Source organism: Rhamphochromis longiceps, linkage group LG19 (genome assembly GCF_057381845.1).
Source record: "Rhamphochromis longiceps isolate RC_006_pf linkage group LG19, R_longiceps_female_GT1.1, whole genome shotgun sequence".
Lineage (NCBI taxonomy): Eukaryota > Metazoa > Chordata > Actinopteri > Cichliformes > Cichlidae > Rhamphochromis > Rhamphochromis longiceps.
Genome location: NC_140575.1, coordinates 15,474,375 through 15,501,278, shown reverse-complemented (window position 1 = coordinate 15,501,278; position 26,904 = coordinate 15,474,375). Strand labels below are relative to the sequence as shown.

Sequence of the window (26,904 nt, the reverse complement as noted above, 5' to 3'; positions counted from 1 at the left end):
TAGAATGCAGGAAAGATTCTTAAGTCATTACTGCATTGTAAATAGTGTCTGTATAAGTGAGTTTGTATAACATAACACAAAATGTATAAAACAACTATAACTTTTTTCCCTATTATCTTACTTACTTCTATCCATTATCTTCTGCATAGGTTATACTGATGACAGGTTAAGCAGAGTATTCCAGATGATTCTCCCCAGATTTCCCTGTTCCACCTGGTAAAACCTGAGGCCTTCCAAGGTCAGTTGAGATATATAAACACTCTAGTGGTTTCTGTGCCAGTCTTAGAGTCTCCTCCTACTTGGGTATCCCCAGAAAAAATTCAAAAGGAGTGATCCTGTTTATATCTTAACCAGGTGATCAAACCACCTTACTTGCTCCTTTTTGTTACATCCTGTGAGGCTGTGGGCGTGTTGCCCTCTCCCTCTCCTCCTCCTTCTTTATAAATAATAATAGCTTTAAAATGTGTTCAAATGATTAAAAACTTGGTTAGTTGGCTATGTTTTTTATTCTCTTTTTTTGTGACAGCAAGTGACTCTTCACATTAAAGAGGATGTGAAAAGCTACACATATACATGTAAAGGTTAATTTACATCATGGAGCCCGGCTCTCAAAAACTGATGTAACACTGGGCGTGAAGCTGGATTTACAAGATAAGTGCTAGGTTTTTAAAACACGTGTAGCGCGATCTTCTGTTAGTACTGAACATTAAGTCATGTGGTTGGTTGGTGGTTGGGGCTCCAGGATGTAAATAACCTCTATATATGCAGTGTTTCATGTCCTCTTTAAATATCATTCAAGTGTGTGATAAAGTATTAACATAAAAAATATTTATTCATCCAGCTCACATATCTAGAAACTGGAGCTTTAAATGTTAATACCAGGTTACTGAAACCCAGGGCTTCAATTTCAGACCTGTGTGATAAATCATTACAGCTGAAGGTGCCAATAAATGTTTTAACATACCATTAATCCACATATACTTGACACTGACATGACACTTTTTGGTGGTGATTTATTTCTTTATTTTTCCATCTGAGGACTGAGTTCTACTCATTTTCACTTGAATGCAGCGCAATGTTTTACTCATTGCACATATTTTTACATCTAGTTTTTATCACTCTGCTATTAAATACATAAGTCTACAAACATATAATACAAAGATGTGCAGACACAGGCAAATTATTCTGTTCAGACACAAACAGCTGGCAGCACATACAAAATAAGACATGGTGCCATCCAGTCTGGTTAAGTATTGTTTGGATGGTAGTTGGCGTTTAATTCTCTCATTCTATTAAGTCTACACAGAGAGAGAAGGAGAGAAAGAGCAATTTAACACTAATCCTCACCAAATAATATATTCATTTGTGTGCAGAATGGGAGGATTTAACGCCAGCTCACAACCAAGCTAGACTTCAATGCAATGGATACCAAAATGTCTTTGAGCATGTGTCTGTGTTAGTGACTCCATTACAGATGACAACTGGGGGAAAAAAAAAATCTCACACATTTGAAAGTGAGAGACACAACAGTTTAATTTACTGTGTTAATTTTGATACCTAACAATTTAAAATATGTGTGATAAATAAAAGATGCAGTGGTAGGTTGCCATCTCCTTTTTCAATGCAAAAAAATCAATTATCATGTCTAGGGACTCTGAAAGACTAGCTGTTGTAAAAGCAAGCCATTACTATACTACATAAATCAAAACACGCGCACAAACACACACACGCCAATCATTTATGTTTAAAATTGTGTAGTTAATTAACACTGACATAAATTACATTAACAAAAGGCAGCAAGAAAAAAAGAAAAAAACTGTTTCTGTTTTAAATCAGACCAAGGGTCAGATTTATTAGCAGTCTGTGCCAGTGTAAAAGTGTCTGCTTTGTTCCTGCCAGCACAGTATTTATCTGATTCATGCAAACCTGATTTACTGAGGTTTGCAGCAGGAAATTGACTTAATAAAAATGTATGATCGTTAGCATCATGATTGCTTTACTTTTTCTTTTTAACGAGTGGTAATTAGCATAGATCGATGACTCAGACCTGCAAGAGATGTACCAAACATTTGCCTTGGTGTTGTAATGTCATACTTGGATGTTTAGAAGTCAGCGCCCTAAATTTCTTGTCTTCTGTAATACTCAGCTTTTGATGAAATGGAGCACAAGTTCTGTAAATGTTGAGCATGATATGGAACTGCATGGTTACTCTGATTACTAAAGACTGGTTAACCTTTCCATAACTTCTCTCTAGAACCAAATTTCTACAAGTTCACAATAAAGAATGTTTACGAGTTTACCATTTTGTAAACATTCTTTGTTGTAAACAAACATAATCAGTTGATTCATAATGTATGTTTAAAATAAGGCAGCCCCTCTAGTGAGCTGTCAGACCTTTCTGGGGATCATACACATTATTTATTTATACACAGTCACCAGTAATTTCTGCCGTCCAAATTTTGCTTTGAATCAAAAACATTTGGATTTGTCTTCAGCACCCTCTCATATCCTGATCTAAATTGTCATGTTTCCAGACAGAAAGTCATCCATAAAATTTAAAATGATTTTTTTGGTCCATTTTTCACTGACACATTAAGTCTGCTTGTTTTTGATGTACTAATTTACAGTGTTGGTAAGTTGTGTAGGTCAGAAATGAACTGCTGCCTCTTTGCTTTGTAAATTAACTGTCATGGTCCTGCGACCATGACTCAGTGACTTTGTGTTTGTGTTCTTTATGGGGCGATCGTGGCTCAAGAGTTGGGAGTTCGCCTTGTAATCGGAAGGTTGCCAGTTCGAGCCCCGGCTTGGACAGTCTCGGTCGTTGTGTCCTTGGGCAAGACACTTCACCCGTTGCTTACTGGTGGTGGTCAGAGGGCCCGGTGGCGCCAGTGTCCGGCAGCCTCGCTTTACATATCCAGGATGACTGGATATGTAAAGCGCTTTGGGGTCCTTAGGGACTAGTAAAGCACTATATAAATACAGGCCATTTACCATTTCTTTATTGTTATTATTCTCTTTATTATTCACGGGCTGTTTTGGGATGGTTTGTGTTTTGGGATTTTAGATACTGGGTTCTGGGTTTGTGCTCCCTCTGTTGGTCCCTGGTGTTAGTGTTCCCCTGTCTCGTCAGGTTAATTGGGTCCAGCTGTGTCTCCCACCTGTGTGTGATTTCCCAGTGTCTCTCTGTGTACTTATGGTGTGTGTTACCTCTGTTCCTCGTCGCGTCATCTGTATTCATACCTTGTGAAATCCCCTGCGTGCTCTCCCTGCTGTTCTCCCTTCATGTTCAGGTTTGCCACTCCTTTGTGTAGTTTATCCCAGTTTAGTTCGTCCTTAGTTCTGTTTGCCATCTCCACTTTATGTCTGGTATTGTTAATAAATCACCCTTCACGTCTGAATAAGTGCTGCATTTGAGTCCTCCTTCCACTCTTCACACGGCCGCTGCCCCGAACCGTGACATTAACGCATTTTTAGTCGATCACCCTCAGAACTTTTCGTTCCCGTTAGAACATTTGTTGAATTTCTGGTGTTATGGTAATTTGCACTGCTAATTTGACCAAATTTTACAATTTTCTGTTTTTATTTTTCAGATTTTTAAATTTGTAATTTAAAAAAAAAAAGAATATGCCAAAGAGAATATGCATAGCTCATCACTAACTGATAAAACTGTTTTCCAGGTCTTCAGTAAGATTGGTTCCCAAACCACATCCCTGCTCATCCTTGAAATCATACCAAAATAGCCTGTGGCATTATGCAAATGTGTAACAGTCAGGGAGAGATATCACGAAAAGAAAAACAGTCAGCTTTCCAGTTCATTCAGTTCAGCAACAGTTCTTTCTTTGAGAGATTTCTCTGTGTTTTAAAATGGTGTTCAGCCATTTTGGCTAATTAAAGTTTGTACTTGGTTCTAGATAACCAATCCAAACTCAAATTATCACCTGAGCTGCACAATATTTTCTCAAACTCCAGACATACCCTTTATTTTTTGATTCTGGTACACTGTAAAACCTAATAAGTTCACAGAACTCAAAAATTGTTGTGTAACAGATTACACAGCAATTTTTTAGTGATGTTTTTAAAAGTTTTAAGTTTAACTAAAATAAAAATTATAGTTGCAGTTGCCTTAAATTACCTCAATGTTAACTCATAAATGTTGATATTCCTCAACTTATAATTAGGGAGTAATAAACTCAAAATGTTCAATATTTTTCAACTTAATTAAGGTGGAAAATACACTCAAAATATTTTACATATTGCAACTCATACGATGTTGGAAATAAACTCAAACTTTTTCATATTTTCTAACTTATAATATGGGAAATAACACTTAATCTTCAATATTTTTAAAATACTGTGGGAAATACACTTACAAATAACTGTTTGCCCAGTAAATTATAATCAGCTAAAAGTGTTAGAAAACATGAAAGTAACAACACTACCAATTTAACAACTTTTTATTAAACACAATGTGCTTTTAAAAAGGCACAAACAACAGAGCTCACTCATAAAAAAGTGCTTAATAAATAAAACAAGAGAAAAAGACTCCAAGGGTCTCCATCTCAATTCTAAAATTCAATAACATTTTCAGTATTAACAGCAATTGCAGCTATTAGAACATTGAGGCATTTAACACTTACTGTACCTTGACAGCTGCAGCTCACTTTCTTTTTTAAAAATACATTAAAAAAAAAAAAAACAGTACTGGTTTCCACTGCTGTACTTATAGGGAACAAACATCAAGGCAGTGCATTTATGTATTAGGCAACAGAACATTAAACATGAATAGTGCATGAACTGAACAGTCATTCATCTTAAATGTGAGGTAGAAGAGGCAAATGGTAAAAAAAAAAAAAAAAATGGTATAAGTAAAACAAAACAAAAAGAAAAACCTTCAATACTTAGCTTAACGAGTTGTCTATTCCAAGTGATTCACTTGAACAAATTCTTCTGCATCAGTAAGCGACCTAACAGTGGTTTGTTGTATTCAAGGCACATCACAACCTTCTGGATACATGTAAATAAAAGCTCGAGAGTCTGCGTATTGTAGGTCTAGTGTACAGAACAAAAAGCAGGAGAAATGAGGCATCCAGATTTGTACTGGTTTATACAACTGTACATAACTGGGAACAAACATCAGGTAGTGCATTAAGGTATTAGGCAACACAACATTAAACATGAATAGTACACAAAATGAGCAGTCATTCACTTTAAATTTGAAGTAGAAAAGCCAAATGATTAGGAAAAAAAACAAAAAAAAAAGCTTCCTCAATACTCAGCTCAACAAGTAGCCCATTCTGAGTGATTCACTCATTGAACAAATCATTCTTCAGCATCAGTAGATGCCCTTTCAGTGGTTTGTTGTCCTCAAGGCACATCACAACCTTCTGGATAAATGTGAATGTAAGCTCAAGTTTCTTTGGGTATTGTAGGTCTAGTGCATAGATGTACCTAAAGAGCAGGAGAAATGACTCAGCCAGATTTGTGGGACCATTCACAAGTATTTCATCCTCAACGACAATGCAGATGCTTTCGGGACTGAAGAGGGCCGAATCAGTAGTGTCATCCGTGACAACTGACAGCAGAGCCACAGGAGTGTCAGTGAGGTCTGGACCATCTGCTGACTGCAAAACAAAAATAATACAAGAATGAGTTCAGCCCCACAAGGACACAAATCATGCTATTGATTAGAGGTGTGAATCTTCACAAGTCGCACGTTTCTTTTAGGATTATAATGTCAACGATTTAATTTGATATGGCGATACATCATGATGCATTACAATAATCTTAATTTGGGTTTGGTTTCAAAACATATGTTTAAATAAATGCTTTCAATAATAAATATATGCCAAGATATTTGTTTTTGTTATTTACCAAACATTTCTGACCACAACATGGCACCTCCAAAAAAATAGAACACTTGAATTTTAAAAGGGAGTTTTTATCTGTGGATTTGTTTTTGTTTAATAATCTTTCAACTATTTTCATGTTTATGCGTAACAATCTTCTTGCAATCTTATTCAACAATAGTTGATATGTGGGAGAAAACAAGTCAGATGTTGAACCTCCTTCCTGATATACACCCTGGTTCTCCTTGAGTTCTGGGCGATGTCATATGTTCGACTGAACAGCTAGGCAAAGGGGTTGATGCTGAGGCCAGTACACTTACATCACAAGTCCTGAATAATGTGGAGGCATCTTCACGCAGGTACACAGGAAGTGCACGAAGGACGAGGGCCCGTCTTGTATTTACATCATGCTGTTCCTAGATGAACATACAATATCTATTAGAATAGTATTTACACAAATGCAGAGTAAAAACAAAGTGTTGGATAGCCATGTTCTGATTGTCAATGTTATAGATCAGGGGTGTCCAAACTTTTTGTGTAATGGGCTAAACTTGTCAATCTAGAAGGTTAACCCAAAAAAATCTAAAAATTTTGAATAATTCATGGCAAAATTCTCTAGTTTCTTTGCATTTATTTTTTATTTAAATTAGGACACAAATTATAAAACTCACCCACTGACAACTGGTGAAATGTTGACTCTCTGTAGCGCTCTTTGCAGTCTGATATCTGTAAACAATATGTGCACAAAGACAACTTATTAATGTTCAAAAACATTTTTTGCACAGCACACACACGTAGTCAGCTGATCTCATCTGATGCAGATCTGCTCCTTGATCAAGTGACATTTGTCCAGATTTTTGGCACGAGTGACGTCGAATCAGCATCGCAGCTGGATGGCCCGATTTACATACCCAGCGCATCTGATACTCACCACAATAATTTACTAAGATTATATGCACTCCTGTTATTAAGTCCAGTTCAGTCTGTTAATGTTAACCGTTTCAAACTAATGTTAATAGGTGTGTTGCTAAGCTTAATAACTTAAATAACAAACTTGAAATTTACCCGTCCTATTTTCCCTTTTATTGTTTTTTCCTCTGTGCTGTAAATCTTCTGTCTAAGAAGAAATCTGAGGCTGGTGTTCTGAAAATGAGCTACCAAAGCTTTTTTTGAATGAATCAATAAAGATCCATTTATGGAAAGCTGTGATGAAGGCAGTTTTGCCTTTAATTATATTCAACAATATAACATATTCGACCACTTTTAAGTGATTTTGTGATCTTTAATACACTTTAATACACTAAAGTTAAGGTTATTTACCTAATTTCTAGTAAGTGGCCCTCAGTGAAAAAAGTTTGGACACCCCTGCCTTACAACTGGTGTCAAGCCAGCCTCCAATTCGAGACTTGCAGTCAAACCAGCCTCCAGTTTGTTTTACGTTCCCTGTGTATTCAAAGTATTACGGGAATGGATGTGGAAACCGGATTTCAAAATAAAAGCCAACTTCGAGTGAATTAACAGATATGTTAAGAACATAATAACATATAATTTAGGCTTTTTTTTTTTTTTTTTATTTTTTTTTACAAACTCTAATGTTAGATCGATATGACACAGCCTTGTACCCTAATTGTGCCCTGTCACTATCAAGGCCATCTTATTTTGGATTTCAAAGTAAAAGCCCTGTGACTCTTCATTTTTGAACTACTCTTTCAATGACTTAATCAGAATCAGAATCGTGTTTATTGGCCAAGTATATGTGCAGACACATACAGGGAATTTGGTTCCGGTAGATGGTAACTCTCAAGCACAGCAATGTAAATCTCTCTCTCACTCACTCACACACACACACACACACACACACACACACACACACACGTGTCTATATATACACATTACACATACATACACAAAGCTGTGTAAACCAACTATAAATAACGAATCTAAACTTATATACATAAAATACAGAAATGAATGAGGTGGAATGAATACTACAAAATGTACATAAGGTGCAGTTGCAGTCTGGCAGTGGGAGCAGTGTGACAGGTCAACTGTTAAGAAGGGAGATGGCGAGGGGAAAGAAACTGTTCCTGTGTCGGGTGGTCCTGGTCTGCAGGCTTCTGTACCGTCTGCCAGAGGGCAGCAGATCAAAAAGTCTGTGTGCAGGGTGTGAGGGGTCTGCGATGATTTTCCCTGCCCGTTTCCTGGTTCTTGAGAGGTACAGATCCTGGATGGAGGGCAGGGGGGCGCTGATGATCCTTTCTGCTGCCCGTACAGTCCGCTGCAGTCTGCTCCTGTCCTGTTTAGTGGCTGCTTCATACCAGACTGTGATGGAGGAGCACAGGACAGACTCAATGACCGCAGTGTAGAACTGGATCAGCAGCTCCTGTGGAAGACTGTACTTCCCCAGTTGTCTCAGGAAGTACATCCTCTGCTGGGTCTTTTTGAGGATGGAGTTGATGTTGGTCTCCCACTTCAGGTCCTGGGAGATGGTTGTACCCAGGAACTTGAAGGTCTTCACAGTTGACACAGGGCTGTCTGATATGGTGAGGGGGAGCAGAGTTGAGGGATGTCTCCTGAAGTCCACTGTCATCTCTACAGTCTTAAGAGTGTTCAGCTCCAGATTGTGCTGACTGCACCAGAGTACCAGCCGCTCAACTTCCTGCCGGTATGCAGACTCATCACCATCTTGAATGAGGCCAATGACAGTGGTGTCATCTGCAAACTTTAGGAGTTTGACAGCCGAGTTCTTGGAGGTGCAGTCGTTAGTGTAGAGGGAGAACAGTAGTGGTGAGAGGACATATCCTTGAGGGGCACCAATACTGAGGGACCGGGTTTCAGAGGTGATCTCCCCCAGCCTCACTTGTTGCTTTCTGTCTGTCAGGAAGCTGGTGATCCACTGACAGGTAGCTGGTGACACGCTGAGCTGGGAGAGTTTGGAGGAAAGAAGTTCAGGCACAATGGTGTTAAAAGCCGAACTAAAGTCCACAAACAGGACCCTGGCATAAGTTCCCGGGCGGTCAAGGTGTTGCAGGATGTAATGCAGCCCCATGTTCACTGCATCATCCACCGACCTGTTTGCCCGGTAGGCAAACTGCAGAGGGTCCAGCTGGTGGCCTGTAATGTCTTTCAGATGGGCTAGCACCAGTCGTTCAAAGGATTTCATGACCACAGACGTCAAGGCGACAGGTCTGTAGTCATTCAGTCCTGTGATGGTGGGTTTCTTGGGAACAGGGATGATGGTGGAGCGTTTGAAGCAGGAGGGAACTTCACACAGCTCCAGGGATCTGTTGAAGATGCGAGTAAAGATGGGAGCCAGCTGTTCAGCACAGGTTTTGAGGCAGGAGGGTGAGACGCCATCTGGTCCGGGGGCTTTCCTGGGCTTCTGTTTCTGGAATAGTCGGCTCACATCCTGAGTGTGTATTCTTAGTTTCAGGGAGGAGGAAAGGGGGGTGAGAGGTGTGGTGGAGGTCGTTGAGTCTGGATTGGAGAGGGTGGTGGTGGTCGTTGAGTCTGGATTGGGGAGGGTGGGGGTGGTCGTTGAGTCTTGATTGGGGAGGGGCAGGGTGAAGGGGGGGAGAGGTGGAAGGTGTGTTGGGGGTCAATGTCTGAAGCAATGTCCCTGGGGAGGGGAGGGTGGGGCGTGGGAGTCTGTCCGTCTCAAACCTGCAATAGAAAGTGTTTAACTCGTTGGCCAGGTCTTTGTTTGCTTCAATAGTGGGTGGGGGGCGTCTGTAGCTGGTGATTTCCTGCAGGCCCCTCCACACTGACGCAGGGTCGTTGGCTTAGAGCCGTTCTTCCAGCTTCTAATAATGCTCTTAAAAGCAAAAGTCGTATTTCCAAATACTGTTTGAACTTTATATCAACACTTTCCAACCACAGTCTTTTTCACAGTGATACCATATCAATATCAAGTCAGTCTGATTTTGCCTTTCATAGTAATGGCCCTTTGAAATTGCCGATATTTGACTTAATCTTCTAACGATTCAAAATGCTCTAAAATGAAAAATTCTTGTTTCCACAGGGTAAGTCCACTTTAGATCAACAGTATACAGCCCCACAGTGATACCATATCAATATCAAGTCATTCTGATTATGCCTTCCAAAATAAAAGCCCTTTCAAATTGAGCATATACGACCTACTTTTTAACGATTTCAAAATGTTCTTAAACAGAATTTTGCTATTTTCACAGGATGAATCCATGTTAGATCAACAGTATCCAACCCCACAGTGATACCATATCAATATCAAGTCATTCTGATTATGCCTTCCAAAATAAGACTTTTCAAATTGCCAAGATACGACCTACTCTTTTAAAGATTTCAAAATGCTCTAAAATGAAAAATTCTTGTTTCCACAGGGTAAGTCCACTTTAGATCAACAGTATACAGCCCCACAGTGATACCATATCAATATCAAGTCATTCTGATTATGCCTTCCAAAATAAAAGCCCTTTCAAATTGAGCATATACGACCTACTTTTTAACGATTTCAAAATGTTCTTAAACAGAATTTTGCTATTTTCACAGGATGAATCCATGTTAGATCAACAGTATCCAACCCCACAGTGATACCATATCAATTTCAAGTCATTCTGATTATGCCTTCCAAAATAATGGCCTGTTGAAAATGCCCATAATTTACTTAACTTTCAGTGATTTCAGAATGCTCTAAAAATGAAGATTTCAGTTTCCACAGGGTAATTCCACTTTAGATCAACACTATACAACCTCACGATGTTACCATTTCAATTTCAAGTCAGTCTGATTTTGCTTTTCAAAATAAAAGCTTTTTCAATTTGCCCATATATGACTTACTCTTGGAGCGAATTCAAAATGCTCTAAGATGGAAAAATGCTGTTTCCACAGCATAATTCCACTTTAGATCAATAGTATCCAACCCCACAGTGATACCATATCAATATCAAATCAGTCTGATGTTGCCTTCCAAAATAAAAGACTTTTCAAATTGCCGATATACGACCTACTCTTTTAAAGAATTCAGAACGCTCTAAAAATGAAAATTGCTGTTTCCACAGGATGAATCCATGTTAGATCCAATAATAATTCCAATAATTTTTCCTCTAAATCAATAATATACTCCCTCAAAGTTGTACACTGTGAAAATCAAGTCTTTCTTGTTTTGGATTTAAAAATAATCGCCCTGGAAATGGTTTGCAAGCTGTTTTGTAATTTCTTTATTTAGGATGACATCTTTCCACAGACTTGAAATATGAGCGTACTATCAATTATAACTTACTGGCAATTTCAGCTTCCTTTTACATCATCTTTATGATTCAATTCTGTCATAATCAATTGAGTCTGATTTTGTTTTTCAAAATGAAAACTCAATATGTGTTGAAACAGCAATTTTCATTTTTAAAACATTCTGAAATAATTGAAAGAGTATATCACATATGGACAAATTCGACAGGCCATTAATTTGAAAGGCGAAATCAGACCAACATGAAATTTACATGGTTTTACTGTCGGGTTGGATACTGTTGATCTAAAGTGGAATTATCCTGTGGAAACAGCATCTTTCAATTTAAGAGCATTTTGAAATCGTTAAAAGAGTAGGTCGTCTACGGGCAATTTGAAAATACTTTTATTTTGGAAAGCAAAATCAGAATGACTTGATCTTAACATCGTATCTCTGTGGGGTTGTATACTGTTGATCTAAAGTGGAATTATCCTGTTGAAACATGAATTTTTCATTTAAGAGCATTTTGAAATCGTTAAAAGAGTAGGTCGTATATGGGCAATTTGAAAAGGCTTTTATTTTGGAAAGCAAAATCAGAATGACTTGAAATTGACATGGTAACATCGTGAGGTTGTATACTGTTGATTTAAAGTGAAATTATTCTGTGGAAACTGAAATCTTCCTTTTTAGAGCATTCTGAAATCACTGAAAGTTCGGTCAATTATGGGCATTTTCAACAGGCCATTATTTTGGAAGGCATAATCAGAATGACTTGAAATTGATATGGTAACATCGTGAGGTTGTATACTGTTGATCTAAAGTGAAATTATCCTGTGGAAACAGCAATTTTCATTTTTAGAGCATTTTGAAATCTTTAAAAGAATAGGTCGTATCTTGGCAATTTGAAAAGTCTTATTTTGGAAGGCATAATCAGAATGACTTGATATTGATATGGTATCACTGTGGGGTTGGATACTGTTGATCTAACATGGATTCATCCTGTGGAAATAGCAAAATTCTGTTTAAGAACATTTTGAAATCGTTAAAAAGTAGGTCGTATATGCTCAATTTGAAAGGGCTTTTATTTTGGAAGGCATAATCAGAATGACTTGATATTGATATGGTATCACTGTGGGGCTGTATACTGTTGATCTAAAGTGGACTTACCCTGTGGAAACAAGAATTTTTCATTTTAGAGCATTTTGAATCATTAGAAGATTAAGTCAAATATCGGCAATTTCAAAGGGCCATTACTATGAAAGGCAAAATCAGACTGACTTGATATTGATATGGTATCACTGTGAAAAAGACTGTGGTTGGAAAGTGTTGATATAAAGTTCAAATAGTATTTGGAAATACGACTTTTGCATTTAAGAGCATTATCAAGTCATTCACAGCAAAAACTGTAGTGTTGAATCAACTCCCACAGAGTTGATTTTAACATTTTTTCAGGGTTTATATAGCTCCACACTCTACAGAGTTGAATTAACATTTTCAAAATAGTTAATTATTTAACACTTTGTCAGAGTTCCTTCTTTAACTCTTAAAACCGGGTTAAATTAACACTGAGCAAATTATTATTAACACCATGTCTGAGTTAATTTTTAACTCACCAAACTGGGTTAAATTAACACTACACAGATTGAAAAATAACACTACTTTAACTCTTTAATCTTTTATTAAGGTAGTTTTAATCCCTAAAAGAACTATGTAATAGATTAACATAACTTTTTAACGACAACAAGTACAATCATGAGAATAATTTCAAGAAAACTGTACATTGTCCAAAAACATTTATTATCATGCTTCTTTTTCCCAGAAAGTGAATCAAAACATAATAAATGAAGATATAATGTACAAACTTTCATCTGCAGCACTGTATGAGTTTTGAATATCAAATGGTCTGTGACATTTGAGTTCAGTTATTTTTATGACACACCGTTCTTCAGTTTGTACTACTTTGAATGCATGGTGATGTTCATCAAAGTTTTCAGTAAAGAGTTTGTGTGTCAACAAAAAAATGTCATTTTCAACCATAAGTGTATCAATTATTTGACAAAAGACTGGCATGTCTTCCTCCATTGTACTGCAAACAACGAGTCCAGCTTTGTACTCTACACCATCAATTTTAACCCAACTTGTTGAGAAAACATCTTTTGATAATAGCATTTCACTATTGACCACACTTTCACCTCTTAAAGAAAATGATTTAATTGGCCCAAACTCCTTCTGTTTAAGAGAAAAGGTTTCCCAGTGATAAGCAATGGCCATCTGATGCCGTTTAGCAAGCGATTTGGTGAGGTTTTTGAAATTTTTGAAATAATCTTTGAACAACTTGTGCTTAGCTTCAAACCTCATACTCCACATATACAGTAAAGGGCCAATTTTTCGAATACAGGATGGGTAATGAATCATAAAATGATGCTTAGGAATCAAGTTTCTGTGTGGATACGTGTGCTTAAATAGTTTGTGGTGGTCAATAATCAAATTCTTCAAATATATAGTCATTCCCAGAGTGAGACAAGGTGAAAAAACAATGTTCATTATTTGAAGTAACAACAATAACAAATTCCAGTGTCTGTTCCCTGCAGGAATAATGTCACCAAACAAAAGTGGGATGTTTTTCACAAGACAGAATGTCTGGATAGAGTTCAAACCAATGCTATTGCCAGCACTGTCCAATATGATTTTAGTGGGCCGGTTTTTTCTTTCTAAAAATCCATAGTCAAAACCATAAATCCTAGAAAGCAAGTTCTGTTCTGATATGAAGTGTTGCGTAAGATACTCAAAAAGCAATTTGACCTCATACTGAGCCACACCTTCAAGAAGGTCATGCATTATATCAAATGAGTAGTTATTGCAAATATGGTAATACTGCAATGAATTGAGTGCAGAATTTCTTTTCAACCCATACAGTGACTTCAATTTAGGATCTTCCCGAAGAGACTGGCAATGTATGTCAAACAAATCTTTCCCACGAAGAATAATTTTAGGATCATCCTCACTGTACACCATTTGACAATCATTCTTCTCAATCAAACAAAGGCGACAGAAATGACGGCTACTGAACGACTCATTAAAACCAAGAATTGAGTGCATCCCTAGGTTATCTCCAGTGATCTGTGATATTGTGCCATATACCTGCTCATCAGAAAATGGAAGACTTAGCCCTTGGCTTTCCAGTTTTTTGACATCATTTATCAGTGGTTCCAGTATAACATCAAAACCATACTTTTGCAGATCTGGTGTGTGGAAAAGTGACACTAAATGAATGTTCATCAAAATGGAATTAAATTTTGGGGGCAAGTTTCTTATAACAAAATAAATACAGCCAATTTTGTGAATTCCGCGTTTAGAGCCAAGAGGATTGGCTGTTTCAAAGTCATCATAGTATAGCTGAATTTGTAATGCATGCCTTTTGGCTGAAAACAAAGGGTGAGTTTTAAAGTAACTTCCATCACAAAAGTCATGATAAGCATCAGGCTCTGAGCTACACTCTCTCTGCAGGAAAACACAAATCTCTGGATTTCTAAACATGAACTTCAAAGACTCCAAAATAGGTACATATATAAAAGTATCCTTCACAGGTACTTGATCATAAGTACCAAACTTCTGATTTCGCCTGATGTCATACCTCACTCCAAGTGTTATTTCTCTAGGTTCTACAACTCCCCATTTTAGATTGAAGTATTTATTTCGTTTCCATTCTGTGTTCAGATTGGTGAAAGGGTTTTCAAAATTTTCAAAACATTCATTTATTAAAGATATGCTGGAGTCCTTTGTGGGTAACGCAGAAAGAATGGCCTGCTTTGCTTCTGAGCGAAGCTCACTTGTTAATTCCTCCAAATCGCCTACAAGTGAGGATACTAAACTGTTAGAAAGGCCACTACCCTGCAGTTTGGCCACAATGGATGCACAGATTTCTTTGGATGAATCCCTTGTAAGTACTGAATCAATGCTCACTGGAACACTGGAAGAACTAGACTCTGGAAGAACACTGGGAGAACTGTGAGGAAGATAAGAGGAATTAAACTGGTCCTCCAAAGCAGGTGAAACTGTGTCATTAGAAAAAGAAGCAATGGCTGAAGTTCGATCATTGTGGTCAACATTGCTGTGAAAACTGAGGTGCTTCCTAAAGCCTGCATAAGTTTGGAACTGAAGCCTGCAGCCTGGCTGCCAACAACATAACTTAAACTTAGATCCAGGATAATAACCATGTTCACCTCTTAAATGTGAAATCAGCTGCTGACTGCTGAGATAAGCTCTCTTACACAAAAAACATGTCAGCATTTTAATGATTTTTACTTAGGTTGTGAGAAGAATTTCCTGGTTAAGGATTTTGGCTCTCAAGTCACGCACTCTTGGGGACTCCTTCATTTTCCCCATATCAATATTGTATACTGTTGTCTGCAGAAATGTGTAGAAATTCACAAGTGCAGCATCATAAGACACATTGAACACAAAATGAGCTTTAAAAAGCTCATTAAATGCCCCAAGGGAGCGGCTGGCCTGGCAGGGGATGAGACGCTTGTCTATGGCAACATAGAAGCTGTCGACCTTCCTCTTCTGGCGCCCAACAGCCAGGAGGTATGGCTGCTGACTCTGCTGATTCTGGAGATGCTCTTCCAAACTGCAGCAAGACTGGAGTTGAGACAAAGATACTGAGCATTAGACACAGGAGCAAGTCAGAGATAATAGCATCACAGAAATGAGTATGTAAACCTCCTTTGTAAGCTCAACTGTAATTTGTTTCATTCACCTCTTAACCAGTGACATGACAACTTATGACAAAAACTATAAATATTAAATTACCTTATGAAAGACTACAAGTCTCTCAACAGCATCAGAGGCGCTGATTTTTTGATACTTTGGTCCTCCTGGGGGTGGCGGAAGTAGATGTAACAGTAACAACAGGGAGGCCATGTCTTGGTCAAAGGCTGCGGCCAAAGAGTCACAAGAATCAATTGACAGCAAATCTTTCAAATGCAATTTTTAAGGAGAACTAGAAACACTTCCTAAGAAAGTTGAAATGTGCTGTCATAAACATTAAACTAACAGCTAAAGAAAACTGATGAAGCAAAGCTAACAGGTGAATGAATTGGTATTTATTAATAGAATCCTGATGCTATTGAACTTTAACTGCTTATAGCAAATCATATTTAACAAACTCACTTGCTGCCTCATCAAGATCACTTCCTGGTGGACTCTCTGCTGACTGCACCAATTGACGCAACTCTACTGTTGAGGTGAGCTGCTTGGCCTCTTTGATGATTTGATACCTAAAGATTGGATCCCATTTCTGAAGCAGCCTGGTAGATATCTCATCATCAAACAGGAGAGTGAAGTCTTGATTCACCTTTAAGAAAGAAAATCTACTACTGCCACATTCATCTTGAAATTTAAAGTGATATTAAAAATTCCACTGAATATTCTCACCAATCCTCTTGTATCCAAGAATCTTGGGAAGATAGACAGGATATCAAGACTTTTGTCAGGATCATTGATGACCTTCTGACGATGCTGAAAGGTCTCTCTCATCTTCTGGAAAATCAAGGAAGTGTCGGATGTATGTTTCAGCAAAGAGATGGCCTCCTGGCAAGCATCTCCATCAAGCTGCATGTCGACATTAATGGGCCTTTGGTAATTTGGGCCCCCTGAAGAAAAACACACAAACATAAAAGCATAGGTGCTGATCAGATAGGTAAATGAAAACAAAATAGTATCTAATGTAAATGAGCACATTATCTAGTTTGTGGACACTTAATTTCTTACCTCCTTGAGTAAAGCTAGTGGAGCTACTTGGTGGTGCAGATCCTCTTCTAGTCTTTCTCTCTATCGTTTTCAAACGCCAAGAAATGTATCCAGTGCTGCTTGCAGCATCATAGAAGTGTTCCTAAAATGTAAATACATTCAAAAATAATGTGTTGTCAATCTGAAAATTTTTAGAACTTAAATGTCAACGCACACAAATCCCAATGATGCACAGCATGAAAATTATGTAAACAAAGTGCAATAGTAGTGACTATACATAGCCTTTCTTGGAGTATGGGTCTTTCAGGGATGGGAACAATGTCACTACCCCTAGCGCGTACTGTTCTCTAACAGCTTTGGTGGGGAGGTGCCTGAAAAACGATTTTAAATTAACATGCTTAAGTAATGGCAAAATAGTAACTTGTATTTAAAAAAAAATAAAATGCACAAATAGAACACACATACCCATGGCAATCAATCATGTGAGCCACTATTATATTGACCATTTTTCTTCTGGTAGCATCTGTTAGAGTTTGTGTTGTGTGATATTCCTGGAGAACCTCTTCACCACCTGAATTGGTTCCAAGTACACCTTCAATTAACTTGAGAAAAAAAAAGATGCAAAAAGTGAGGAATAGCTTTTCTACATATTAAGAATAATGAAGTAGAAAAAATACTATGAGAACTGAGTTTTGTCACAACCTTTTTAGCAGATGCTGCATCAACAGTACCCTCAACTCTTGTTTTCTTCCTGGGACCCTCATCTAGAAGTATAGTTGATGTACTTGCATTTGAGCTGAAGCTTGAGTCAGAACAATCAGATGCAGAAGACAAGGAGTAATCAGAAAATTCTAAAAGGAAAAAACAACATTATTCTGTAAGGTGTAGAAAAACAAATCTGGCTGCAGATTTTTAACTAACAAGGCAACATCACACTGCAGACCTGACTCATTTAAATTAACTGATCTCAATGTTCAAACAGCTGATTGGTCAAATTGTGTGCTCCTGATTATTTGGAACAACCAGCAGCCACACAGCCCTTCCCCATGTCTGGTGTTGAGCTTGCCCCTTTAAATTTCTCACCATCACTTGAGAAAACTGTTAGGACCACAGTGCCTTGGCTGATAAGATCACTGAAAATCACTTCATCAACTTCTGTCCCTGTTGCATCTTTGTACACTACTTTTGCATCAGGTGGCAGGCAAAATCTCTCGATGACTGGAAAAGATAAGATATATCTGAGTGCACCTTTTAAGTAAACTGTTCTTGCCTCACATTCACTAAAGTGATACACCACTGTATGATTCAAGAGACTTGGCGAAACGCCCTACAAAAAATTCTGTCCCCCCAACTAAAATTAGGTAAGATATAAACAAACCTTTTTCATGAAACTGCATAAACTCAAAACGCCCATCAACCTCTTCCAACTTCACATACTTCTGCTGTTGGCAGTATCGAACCTGGACCAGCATTTTACTGGGATAAAATAATAACAAAGATGGCATAGTATTTGACATTTAGAGCAATTCAAGCACAAATGATTAAAACACTGACATATACCGTACATGGTGATTAATACTGACCATGCGTTTGAATTTCACTGCAATAACATTTAATGTTATCAAATAAACCTGTGTCTGTCCATGCAGGAGTCCAATTGATACATAACACAATACAAAATACACGTTAATCTATGGTGTAGTTTACACCAGACACGGAGTGCTACGAAGCGATTGTTTCGGTATCTGGTCTATTTTTTGCGTGGGCCACGCATGTTCCGCAGGAAGTTACACCAAGACACACAAGACAATCCAGGCAATTCTGAAGATAAAAGCTATTCTCCAAAATAAAATACTGCGATTGACAAATGCGATCAGATTTGTGTATGAAAAGAGACAATAGAGATGAAAATGAACACATAGCAAAGGAGGGGACAGCCTAACTGACTATGTTTGGGGCGGGTGTCTCAAAGGGAGAAGAGAGTGAGACAGAGAGAGAGACAGATTAGAGACAAGTCAGCGATGAACGATGTCAAAGTAAAAGCAGGAGTGACTAAAACAAGCTCTCTTCAATTATTTTGGGATGTTATTTACTTATCAATTGTGAAAAAATTACTCTGAATAAACAGAGAAGCAAAAACGCTCATGAACTGGCGTGGAGAAAGACGTGTCTGTGTGAACAGGGGAAAAGCTGAACGTGGCGCGGCGCTTCCACGTGCAGTGTCTACCGTCACTTACGAGTAAAAAGACTGCAACATTAACATTAGCATTGGAGGCTAAATAGAATTTTCGACAAATCTCCTCCTCTATTAAAGCTCGTTTTCAGCAACCGAACACCAAGAAACATCAAGAAAACCTCACTGCGCCGATAGAATACCGTGAATTTTATATAAGTTTGAATAACTTACCGTTTGTGTAAAATACTCCAAGCAGCACGGCAGGCATCCACCACGGTGTAACCAGCAGAAGCACATGGAAAATCGGCCCGGCAGAGCAAACTATTAATTGATCCACGGGTTTACCTGGGCAGAAGCCCAGGGGCCTACCAAGTTAAATAACTCTCTTCAGAGTTCATTTGCTTGGACTTGAATAACACTGTTTAATAACTCCAACACTGAACACTATTTGAATCAGAATGTGTTAATATGACACTTTGAGAGTGGAAATCAACTCTAACATCTTTAACCCTGAAATTTTAACACTCCAGTTTTTGCTGTGTTGAAAGAGTAGTTCAAAAATGAAGATTCACAGGGCTTTTACTTTGAAATCCAAAATAAGATGGCCTTGATAGTGACAGGGCACAATTAGGGTACAAGGCTGTGTCATATAGATCTAACATTAGAGTTTGTAAAAAAAAAAAAAAAAAAAAAAAAAAAAGCCTAAATTATATGTTCTTAACATATCTGTTAATTCACTCGAAGTTGGCTTTTATTTTGAAATCCGGTTTCCACATCCATTCCCGTAATACTTTGAATACACAGGGAATGTAAAACAAACTGGAGGCTGGCTTGACTGCAAGTCTCGAATTGGAGGCTGGCTTGACACAAGTGCCTTACAGGTTAGGGAGTATTTGTGATCCACACAGTCTGCATCAATGATTCTTTCTTAGCCTGGGAGCAGAACGCGGCTCTTTATTTTCATTTCATTTCAATTTATCTAGCAAAGATCGATAGGGTCTGGCTTAAAGGTGTCAAGGAGGCGCCTCAGTCTGGCTGGTTGAGCCTTGTCGAATTAGCGTGAACAATTTAGCTGAACTTCGTTCGTAGCACCGAGTTCGACCAGTGTGTAATGTTAGGCTGAATCAGGCGATGCATTTTTTTCGAGCTCGCTTAGTGGAATACCCCTCTAAACTGCTAAAAGGATTTCGAGATTATCTCACAACCACACATTTGAGACTACGAAAAAATACAAACGTGTCTAATTACCATCATGATAACACACTCATGTTGTTTATTATTGTTCGCTTCATGCTAGCACACACACACACACACACACACATAGCTCAACAGCGTAAACTACTGACTGTGTAACACGGACACTTATTGAAATAAGTATACTCACAATACGCACGTGCATTACCAGCGAATACGACAACCGGTAGAAATGGACAGTAGAAAGTTTTAGTAGAAAGTTCAAACGCATGGAGCTAAAAATGCCACCGTCAACTTCCCGGGCAAGAATACAATGCATTATGGGAAATGTTGTCCCCCACCAAAAAACCGTCAAAACCGAAAACCGCCAAAACGTTACACCATTCTAATTTGAAATAACATTACGTATTTGTCACATTCGAAAACTTCTAAAATTACAATTACTTGGATTCGAATTCATTTATAACAAACATTCACTGTGCACAAAGTACGAATATATTTCCAGTAAAAAATAAAAGAATGTTTATCGAAATTAAATTTAAACAAAACAAAAACACGTTAGACTTACCAAATTTAGAGCAGTTGATGAAAATAAATAAGGTGGTGGTCGTGGTGGGTTGAAGTTGGGGACTCTTAATCCACACGGGCTGGCCAAATCTTCCCGGTATCAAGGTAAATCCAAGATGGCTGACTCAGCTTTCCTGAGGGAGCGACAAGACTCCACCCACCAGAACGTCACTAATATATGCTTCTTAAACTTTTTGAGCGTTCCAAACAAATTAGCTAAAAGATATTGAGCCCTATTCAATTAAAGTTGCATAAAAGCCAACAGAGCTCAATACTTTATAGTTTGCTCAACTACAAAACGACATTTGAGTGTTATGAGCTTATTAGTTATGAGCTAGAACAACTGTTAGGGATTACAGTGTAATAGTACGTGAAATGTGGAGCCAAATTTAAGTGCCAACAAGAGTCAAGGTCAGCACCACAGCTGGAATAAAATGGATCCAAGTGCAAAAAAAAAAAAAAAAAAAGGCAAACTGGCATGCTATAAATTAAAGATACTTCAACAATCTGATCACAAATGCATAAAATACTGTGTGGTGTAGCTGGAAAAAAAAAATCAAAATAAAGTTTTCCATTTAAATTAGCAAGAACTAATCAGAAACAGCTGGGAAAAAACAAACAAACAGGAATATTAAGCAACAGAGGAGAAATGAGGTAATGACCTGACTGATAAAAGAATGATTATATAAAAAGAGGAAGAAAGATAACTGGATAAAGGCAAGCTCAAGACCAAGAACAGAAGAGGGAAATACAAGAGAAGAAATGTATCATGCATGAAAAGGTAAAACTAATTTCAATGTCATTTTGTCTATAATTGTGAAAAAATTTTTTTGCTAAAAGTGGTCTGAAAGAGGACCTTACACCTTTTTGCACATACAGTAATATGCATGGAGGCTCTGTCATTCAGTGCCCACTATTTATAATTCATATTAGCACGTATGATATATGTTCAGATGTCTTTGACTTTTGTCAAATATGAGAAATTGAAGGGCAAATAGTGTGTGTGGCATACACAGCAAAATCGCTGGTGTGAAATTAACACTGTGAGTGTTAAATTTAACACTAGAAAAGTGTCTATATGTGTCCACTCTTTTGAGTGTTAAATTAACACTTTTCAAAGTGTTATATTTTTAACAATGAGCTAGTGTTATTTTAACACTGCACAGAGTTAAAGATTAACACTGAGCAACACTGACCAGTGTCAAAAATATTCTACACTGGTGTTAAGTGTAAAAAAATTAACACCGAATAGTGTTGGTAGTACTTTACACTAGCCCGGGTGTTTAAAAATTCAACTCTGAATAGTGTTAATTTTCTAACACTAACACTAGTGTCAGTCAAATCATTAATACCACCAGATTACAATAAACTCTCATTAATCTCTGATATCTCTACTGCTACAATTAACCCCCAACATCTACCCATTACAAAGAAATACAAGACATTAACGTTCCAAAATACTTTGTATTCAGATACACCACAAGTAAACAAGTTATACAAAATTACAGTATGGGACAATGTACATTTTGTCATCAGTGCCATTTGAAAATTGCCTATCAGAAGGTCTATAGTACACCAGATCATCTACAGAGATCAGTCTAATCCATCCTCAATAACAAATGCATTTAAGTGGTCATTGAAATATCAAATCAAATCAAATCACTTTTATTGTCACATCACATGTGCAGGTACATTGGTACAGCACATGTGAGTGAAATTCTTGTGTGCGAGCTTCACAAGCAACAGAGTTGTGCAAAATACAATAATGTAAACAAGCAAAATACAAGAATGGCTACATCTGAAACTAATAAATATATGTACAATATATAATAGTATATGCATTTCTGGATGTGTATACTAAATATTTTTCTACGTGTGTGTGTGTGTGTGTGTGTACACATATTTTACAAATTAAATAGAGTAAACAATAAATAAAATATATAAAATAAAATATACAGAGTGAGACATGTGCAAAACAGTGGCGTTACTGTACAGTATGGAGTGCATAATGTTAAAGTTCCAGTAGTGAAGCTGAGGTGTCTATGAAGTGTTCAGCAGTCTGATGGCCTGATGGAAAAAGCTGTCTCTCAGTCTGCTGGTTCGGGACCGGATGCTGCAGAACCTCCTTCCTGATGGAAGTAGTCTGAACAGTTTATGGCTGGGGTGACTGGAGTCCTTGATGATCCTCCCCGCTTTCCTCAGGCACCGCTTCCTGTAGATGTCTTGGAGGGAGGGAAGCTCACCTCCAATTATCCGTTCAGAGCACCGCACTACTCGCTGGAGAGCTTTGCAGTTGTAGGCGGTGCTGTTGCCATACCAGGTGGTGATGCATCCAGTGAGGATGCTCTCAATGGCACAGTGATAGAAGGTCCTGAGGATGCGGGGGCTCATGCCGAATCTTTTCAGTCTCCTGAGAAAGAAGAGGCGCTGCTGCGCCTTCTTCACTGTTTTGTTTGTGTGTACTGACCACGTAAGATCCTCAGCCAGATGTACACCAAGGAACCGGAAGCTGCTTACTCTCTCCACAGCAGCGCCGTTGATGGTGATGGGGGTGTGTACTTCTCTGCACCTCCGGAAGTCCACTATCAACTCCTTTGTCTTTGCGACGTTGAGGGTGAGATGGTTGTCTTGACACCAGTGGGTCAGGGCGCTGACCTCCTCCCTGTAAGCTGTCTCATCACTGTTGGTGATAAGACCCACCACTGTAGTGTCGTCCGCAAACTTCACAATGATGTTGGAGTTGTTAGTGGCCGTGCAGTCGTAGGTGTAGAGTGAGTACAGGAGAGGGCTCAGTACACACCCCTGTGGAGCACCAGTGTTCAGTGTGACGGGGGATGAGGTGATGCTGCCCAGTCTGACCACTTGGCGTCTGTCAGACAGGAAGCTAAGGATCCAGCTGCAGAGGGTGCTACTCAGTCCTAGATCCTGTAGTTTCCTGTCCAGCTTCGAGGGAACGATGGTATTGAATGCTGAGCTGTAATCTACAAACAGCATTCTCACATACGTGTCTCTCTTCTCCAGGTGTGACAGGGCAGTATGTAGTGTCAGGGCTGTGGCATCATCAGTGGACCTGTTGTGGCGGTATGCGAACTGTAGAGGGTCCAGTGAGTCGGGTAGTGCAGAGCAGATGAAGTCCCTGACCAGCTTCTCGAAGCATTTGCTTACGATGGGGGTCAGGGCTACAGGTCGCCAGTCGTTCAATGAGGAGATGGTGGAGGATTTGGGTACAGGGACGATGGTGGCCATTTTGAAGCAGGCTGGGACTACAGACAGAGAGAGGGAAAGGTTGAAGATGTGCGTGAACACTCCAGCCAGCTGAGCCGCGCATGACTTGAGGACGCGGCCGGGAATCCCGTCCGGACCAGTAGCTTTGCGTGCGTTCACCTTCCTGAAGCACCTCCGCACATCCTCCTCAGACACAGTGTGCGCACTGACGTCATCCGCGGTGCGCACACTGTCCGGTCTCATGGTGTTCGCTGTGTCGAATCTAGCGTAAAATACGTTTAGATCCTCACACAGAGAGGCCGTGGTCTGCGGTGTGCTGGTTTTCCCTCTAAAGTCTGTGATCGTCTGTTGAGACTTTACAAGTTAGAAGATAAGCATTGCAATCTCTAACAATTATATTGACAATCTTACTGAACAAAGGCATCTCACTTGATACTTGAGCAATAACAGAGCTGCACATGTTCAGTATTTGCCTTTTTTCAACTGGAACCTGTGTAGTTATTGTCATGGGATGAGCCACATTTACAGGCTGTGAAACAGAGGTTCCATCGTTAGGTACAGGCTCAAAATTATTGATGACCTCAGAGTGAACGCAGTCTCCATGTGCTCGGAATAAGTGCCGCTTGTAACCAGAGTACGTGCGAAAGATAAATGAACATCCAGGCTCTCCACAGGTCAAACGTAAAAACCTTCCTGGGTACAAACCATGCTGGAACTTCAAATGTCTAAATAACACTGAGCAACTTGAGTGGTGTATCTTGCAAAAGTAACAGGTGAACATTTCCAGTCAAAGTGCTGAATAGTGGATATTTTTAAACAGTACAGTGAAGACTTGCTCTTGTTTCCCTGACCCGAGGACTGTCCTTCATGCTGCCAACATCAGTGCCATACACGGTGGTCTGGATGAATGTGTAGAAGTTGTCCAATGCCTTATCAAAGGACACGGCAAATAAAAAATGTGCCTTGAAAAGTTTTGCCTTGTCAAAACCTGCATCTCCCATCTGTGTCACACAAGGAATGACCTTTTGATCTAGGACAATGTAGAAACTCTGGATGGTGTTCTTTCTCCAACACACAGGACGAATGGCTGAGTGGGGCCAGCCTTAAGAAAAGCCTCCGTGCTATCCCCCACCTGAGGGAGAGAAAGAAACCAAGTGATTCACATTAAACAAAATTGATAATCTGATGTTGAGGCATTGCTGCGTGAAGTTATGACAATATTAAAATGTTTCACTCCACGCACCCAATTATTTTTGTTTCAATGTGTACATTTAGTTTTAATAGAAACAATGACATGTCAGTCCTGCAACACCAGGCCTGTCTGGGATAGATACATCTGCTGCAGGTTGGATCACCTTGCCATCTTAAAATATCAGCCCTTGATAATTTGCATCTGTTCTCATCAAAAGAGAAATATACAATTCTAAAAATCATACCTTGATGAATTTCATTAGGTGGTGAGCAGCATCTGATGTGCTAATCTTTGAAGATGTCCTTCCCTTAGATGTTGGACAAGTGAAGCAGCAAAAGATGGCAGCCGCCTCGCAGTCCCAAACTACAGAATAGGAATTAAGATCACAATTACTGTCATTTAAAGGACCCCAGCAGCCATTTTTTCCACCTTATGTATGTACATTTTAGACACCTGATAATTTTTCAATTAAGGCAGTTTACCAGTGCCTTGGTTTAAATTTCAAATATTGTATAACAAGACAAAACTGCAAATATGAACGCATTTCCCCCCCTCTCACTCTTAACTAACCTTTAATTGAACTACAAAATTAACACAATGGTCCTCTCTTTCTGGTCAGACACTTTGCAGCACTTCTGCTGTAATTTTGTTCATATTTAACAAAATAAAAATGCAGAAATAAGTGTACACATTAGTTTTTGACTCTCACTGAATTAACAAAGCCAATCCCTCCACATGTTTGTACTCTCTTGTTACCTCGGCCAGGTCCGCGGCTCTGAACCGTGGTAATGACACCTCTGGCTAATACGTGGGGTTGTCAGTGTACAGTCGAGTCTTAACAGCTTTCCTACAACCAGGCACTCATTTTGGCGGCAGTGGTTATTATTATATTTACATGCTTTCTTCTTCCATTTCTCCTCGGTAACAGCTCCTACATTCTCCCTCTCTCGCGCTCAAACACACAACGGGAGGGGCAGTTCCACGTTCTCCCTGCAGCATGGACTACGCTGCCCATGAGGGCCCGTAACACTCTGCCCATATTGCCTTCATATTAATTTTGGCTAATGACAAAAAAAGTCACTTTAAGGGTCAAATTGCATTATACTTCTTCACCTCACCTGACGTGGGCCGCAAGTGGCCTCTGGGCCGTGAGTTTGAGACCACTGACCCTAAGGCTTTGGCAGTTTAATTCGAAAATAAATAAAAGGCATTTAATAAAAACTGTGACATATATTAACAAGTAATATTCATTACAGCCTGCCAACAGCCAGATTATGCTAAATGAATATTAGGAAAGTAACTGGTACTTTCTAGCTAGCAGTAGTCTAGCTTAACAAAAAGAGTTAAAATTCAAATATGACACTTAAAGATGATGTATTTTGATATAAATACTATTTTTTTTACTAGTTATCATGTTACTTGTTCTAACATCAATCTAAAACTTAATATTTAACCGAATAAAACTTACCGCAGCAGCAAGAAAAAATGGCGACCGAAGATTCTGAAATGCGGAGCTCCACAGGAAATGAAGGTGTGGTCTAATTTAACACCCACAGTGTTAAAATGCAGTAACGACTAAAATCCACACTAACACTTTTCAGGAATCAACTCCCGATGTGTTATTTTAACTCGATTAAGTGTTGAAATAACTCGGAACTCTGTTGAATTCTACTAACACTGAAAAATCAACACTGGCATTTTTGCTGTGTAGTACGCGCTTGAGGCAGCTGTCATGATTTAGTGCTATATAAAT

At 38.8% G+C, this 26,904-nt stretch overlaps 1 protein-coding gene and 1 long non-coding RNA gene across 4 annotated transcripts; both read right to left on the bottom strand.

Moving 5' to 3' along the window:
- Nucleotides 1–4,492: 4,492 nt before the first annotated feature.
- LOC146646443 (uncharacterized) lies at nucleotides 4,493–6,904 on the bottom strand. Its single transcript, XR_014908884.1, has 3 exons — nucleotides 6,518–6,904; nucleotides 6,167–6,262; nucleotides 4,493–5,621 (listed from the first exon to the last, which is right to left on the bottom strand). It is a non-coding gene; the product is annotated as an uncharacterized LOC146646443 (long non-coding RNA).
- Nucleotides 6,905–12,824: 5,920 nt separating this feature from the next.
- LOC146646442 (uncharacterized) lies at nucleotides 12,825–19,356 on the bottom strand. 3 transcript variants are annotated; one of them, XM_085392145.1, is made up of 11 exons: nucleotides 19,205–19,342; nucleotides 18,176–18,273; nucleotides 17,881–18,015; nucleotides 17,500–17,648; nucleotides 17,263–17,399; nucleotides 17,075–17,168; nucleotides 16,819–16,939; nucleotides 16,483–16,700; nucleotides 16,219–16,402; nucleotides 15,859–15,983; nucleotides 12,825–15,687 (listed from the first exon to the last, which is right to left on the bottom strand). In XM_085392145.1, the coding sequence occupies exons 2-11, from the start codon at nucleotides 18,267–18,269 to the stop codon at nucleotides 15,352–15,354; spliced, it is 1,593 nt and encodes a 530-aa protein (XP_085248271.1). In that variant the 5' UTR covers nucleotides 18,270–18,273; nucleotides 19,205–19,342; the 3' UTR covers nucleotides 12,825–15,351. The 3 variants fall into 3 exon arrangements, with proteins under 3 accessions (XP_085248271.1, XP_085248269.1, XP_085248270.1); XM_085392143.1 differs by lacking the exon at nucleotides 17,881–18,015; XM_085392144.1 differs by lacking the exons at nucleotides 17,881–18,015; nucleotides 18,176–18,273 and having other exon boundaries at nucleotides 19,205–19,356.
- Between the last annotated feature and the right edge of the window lie 7,548 nt (nucleotides 19,357–26,904).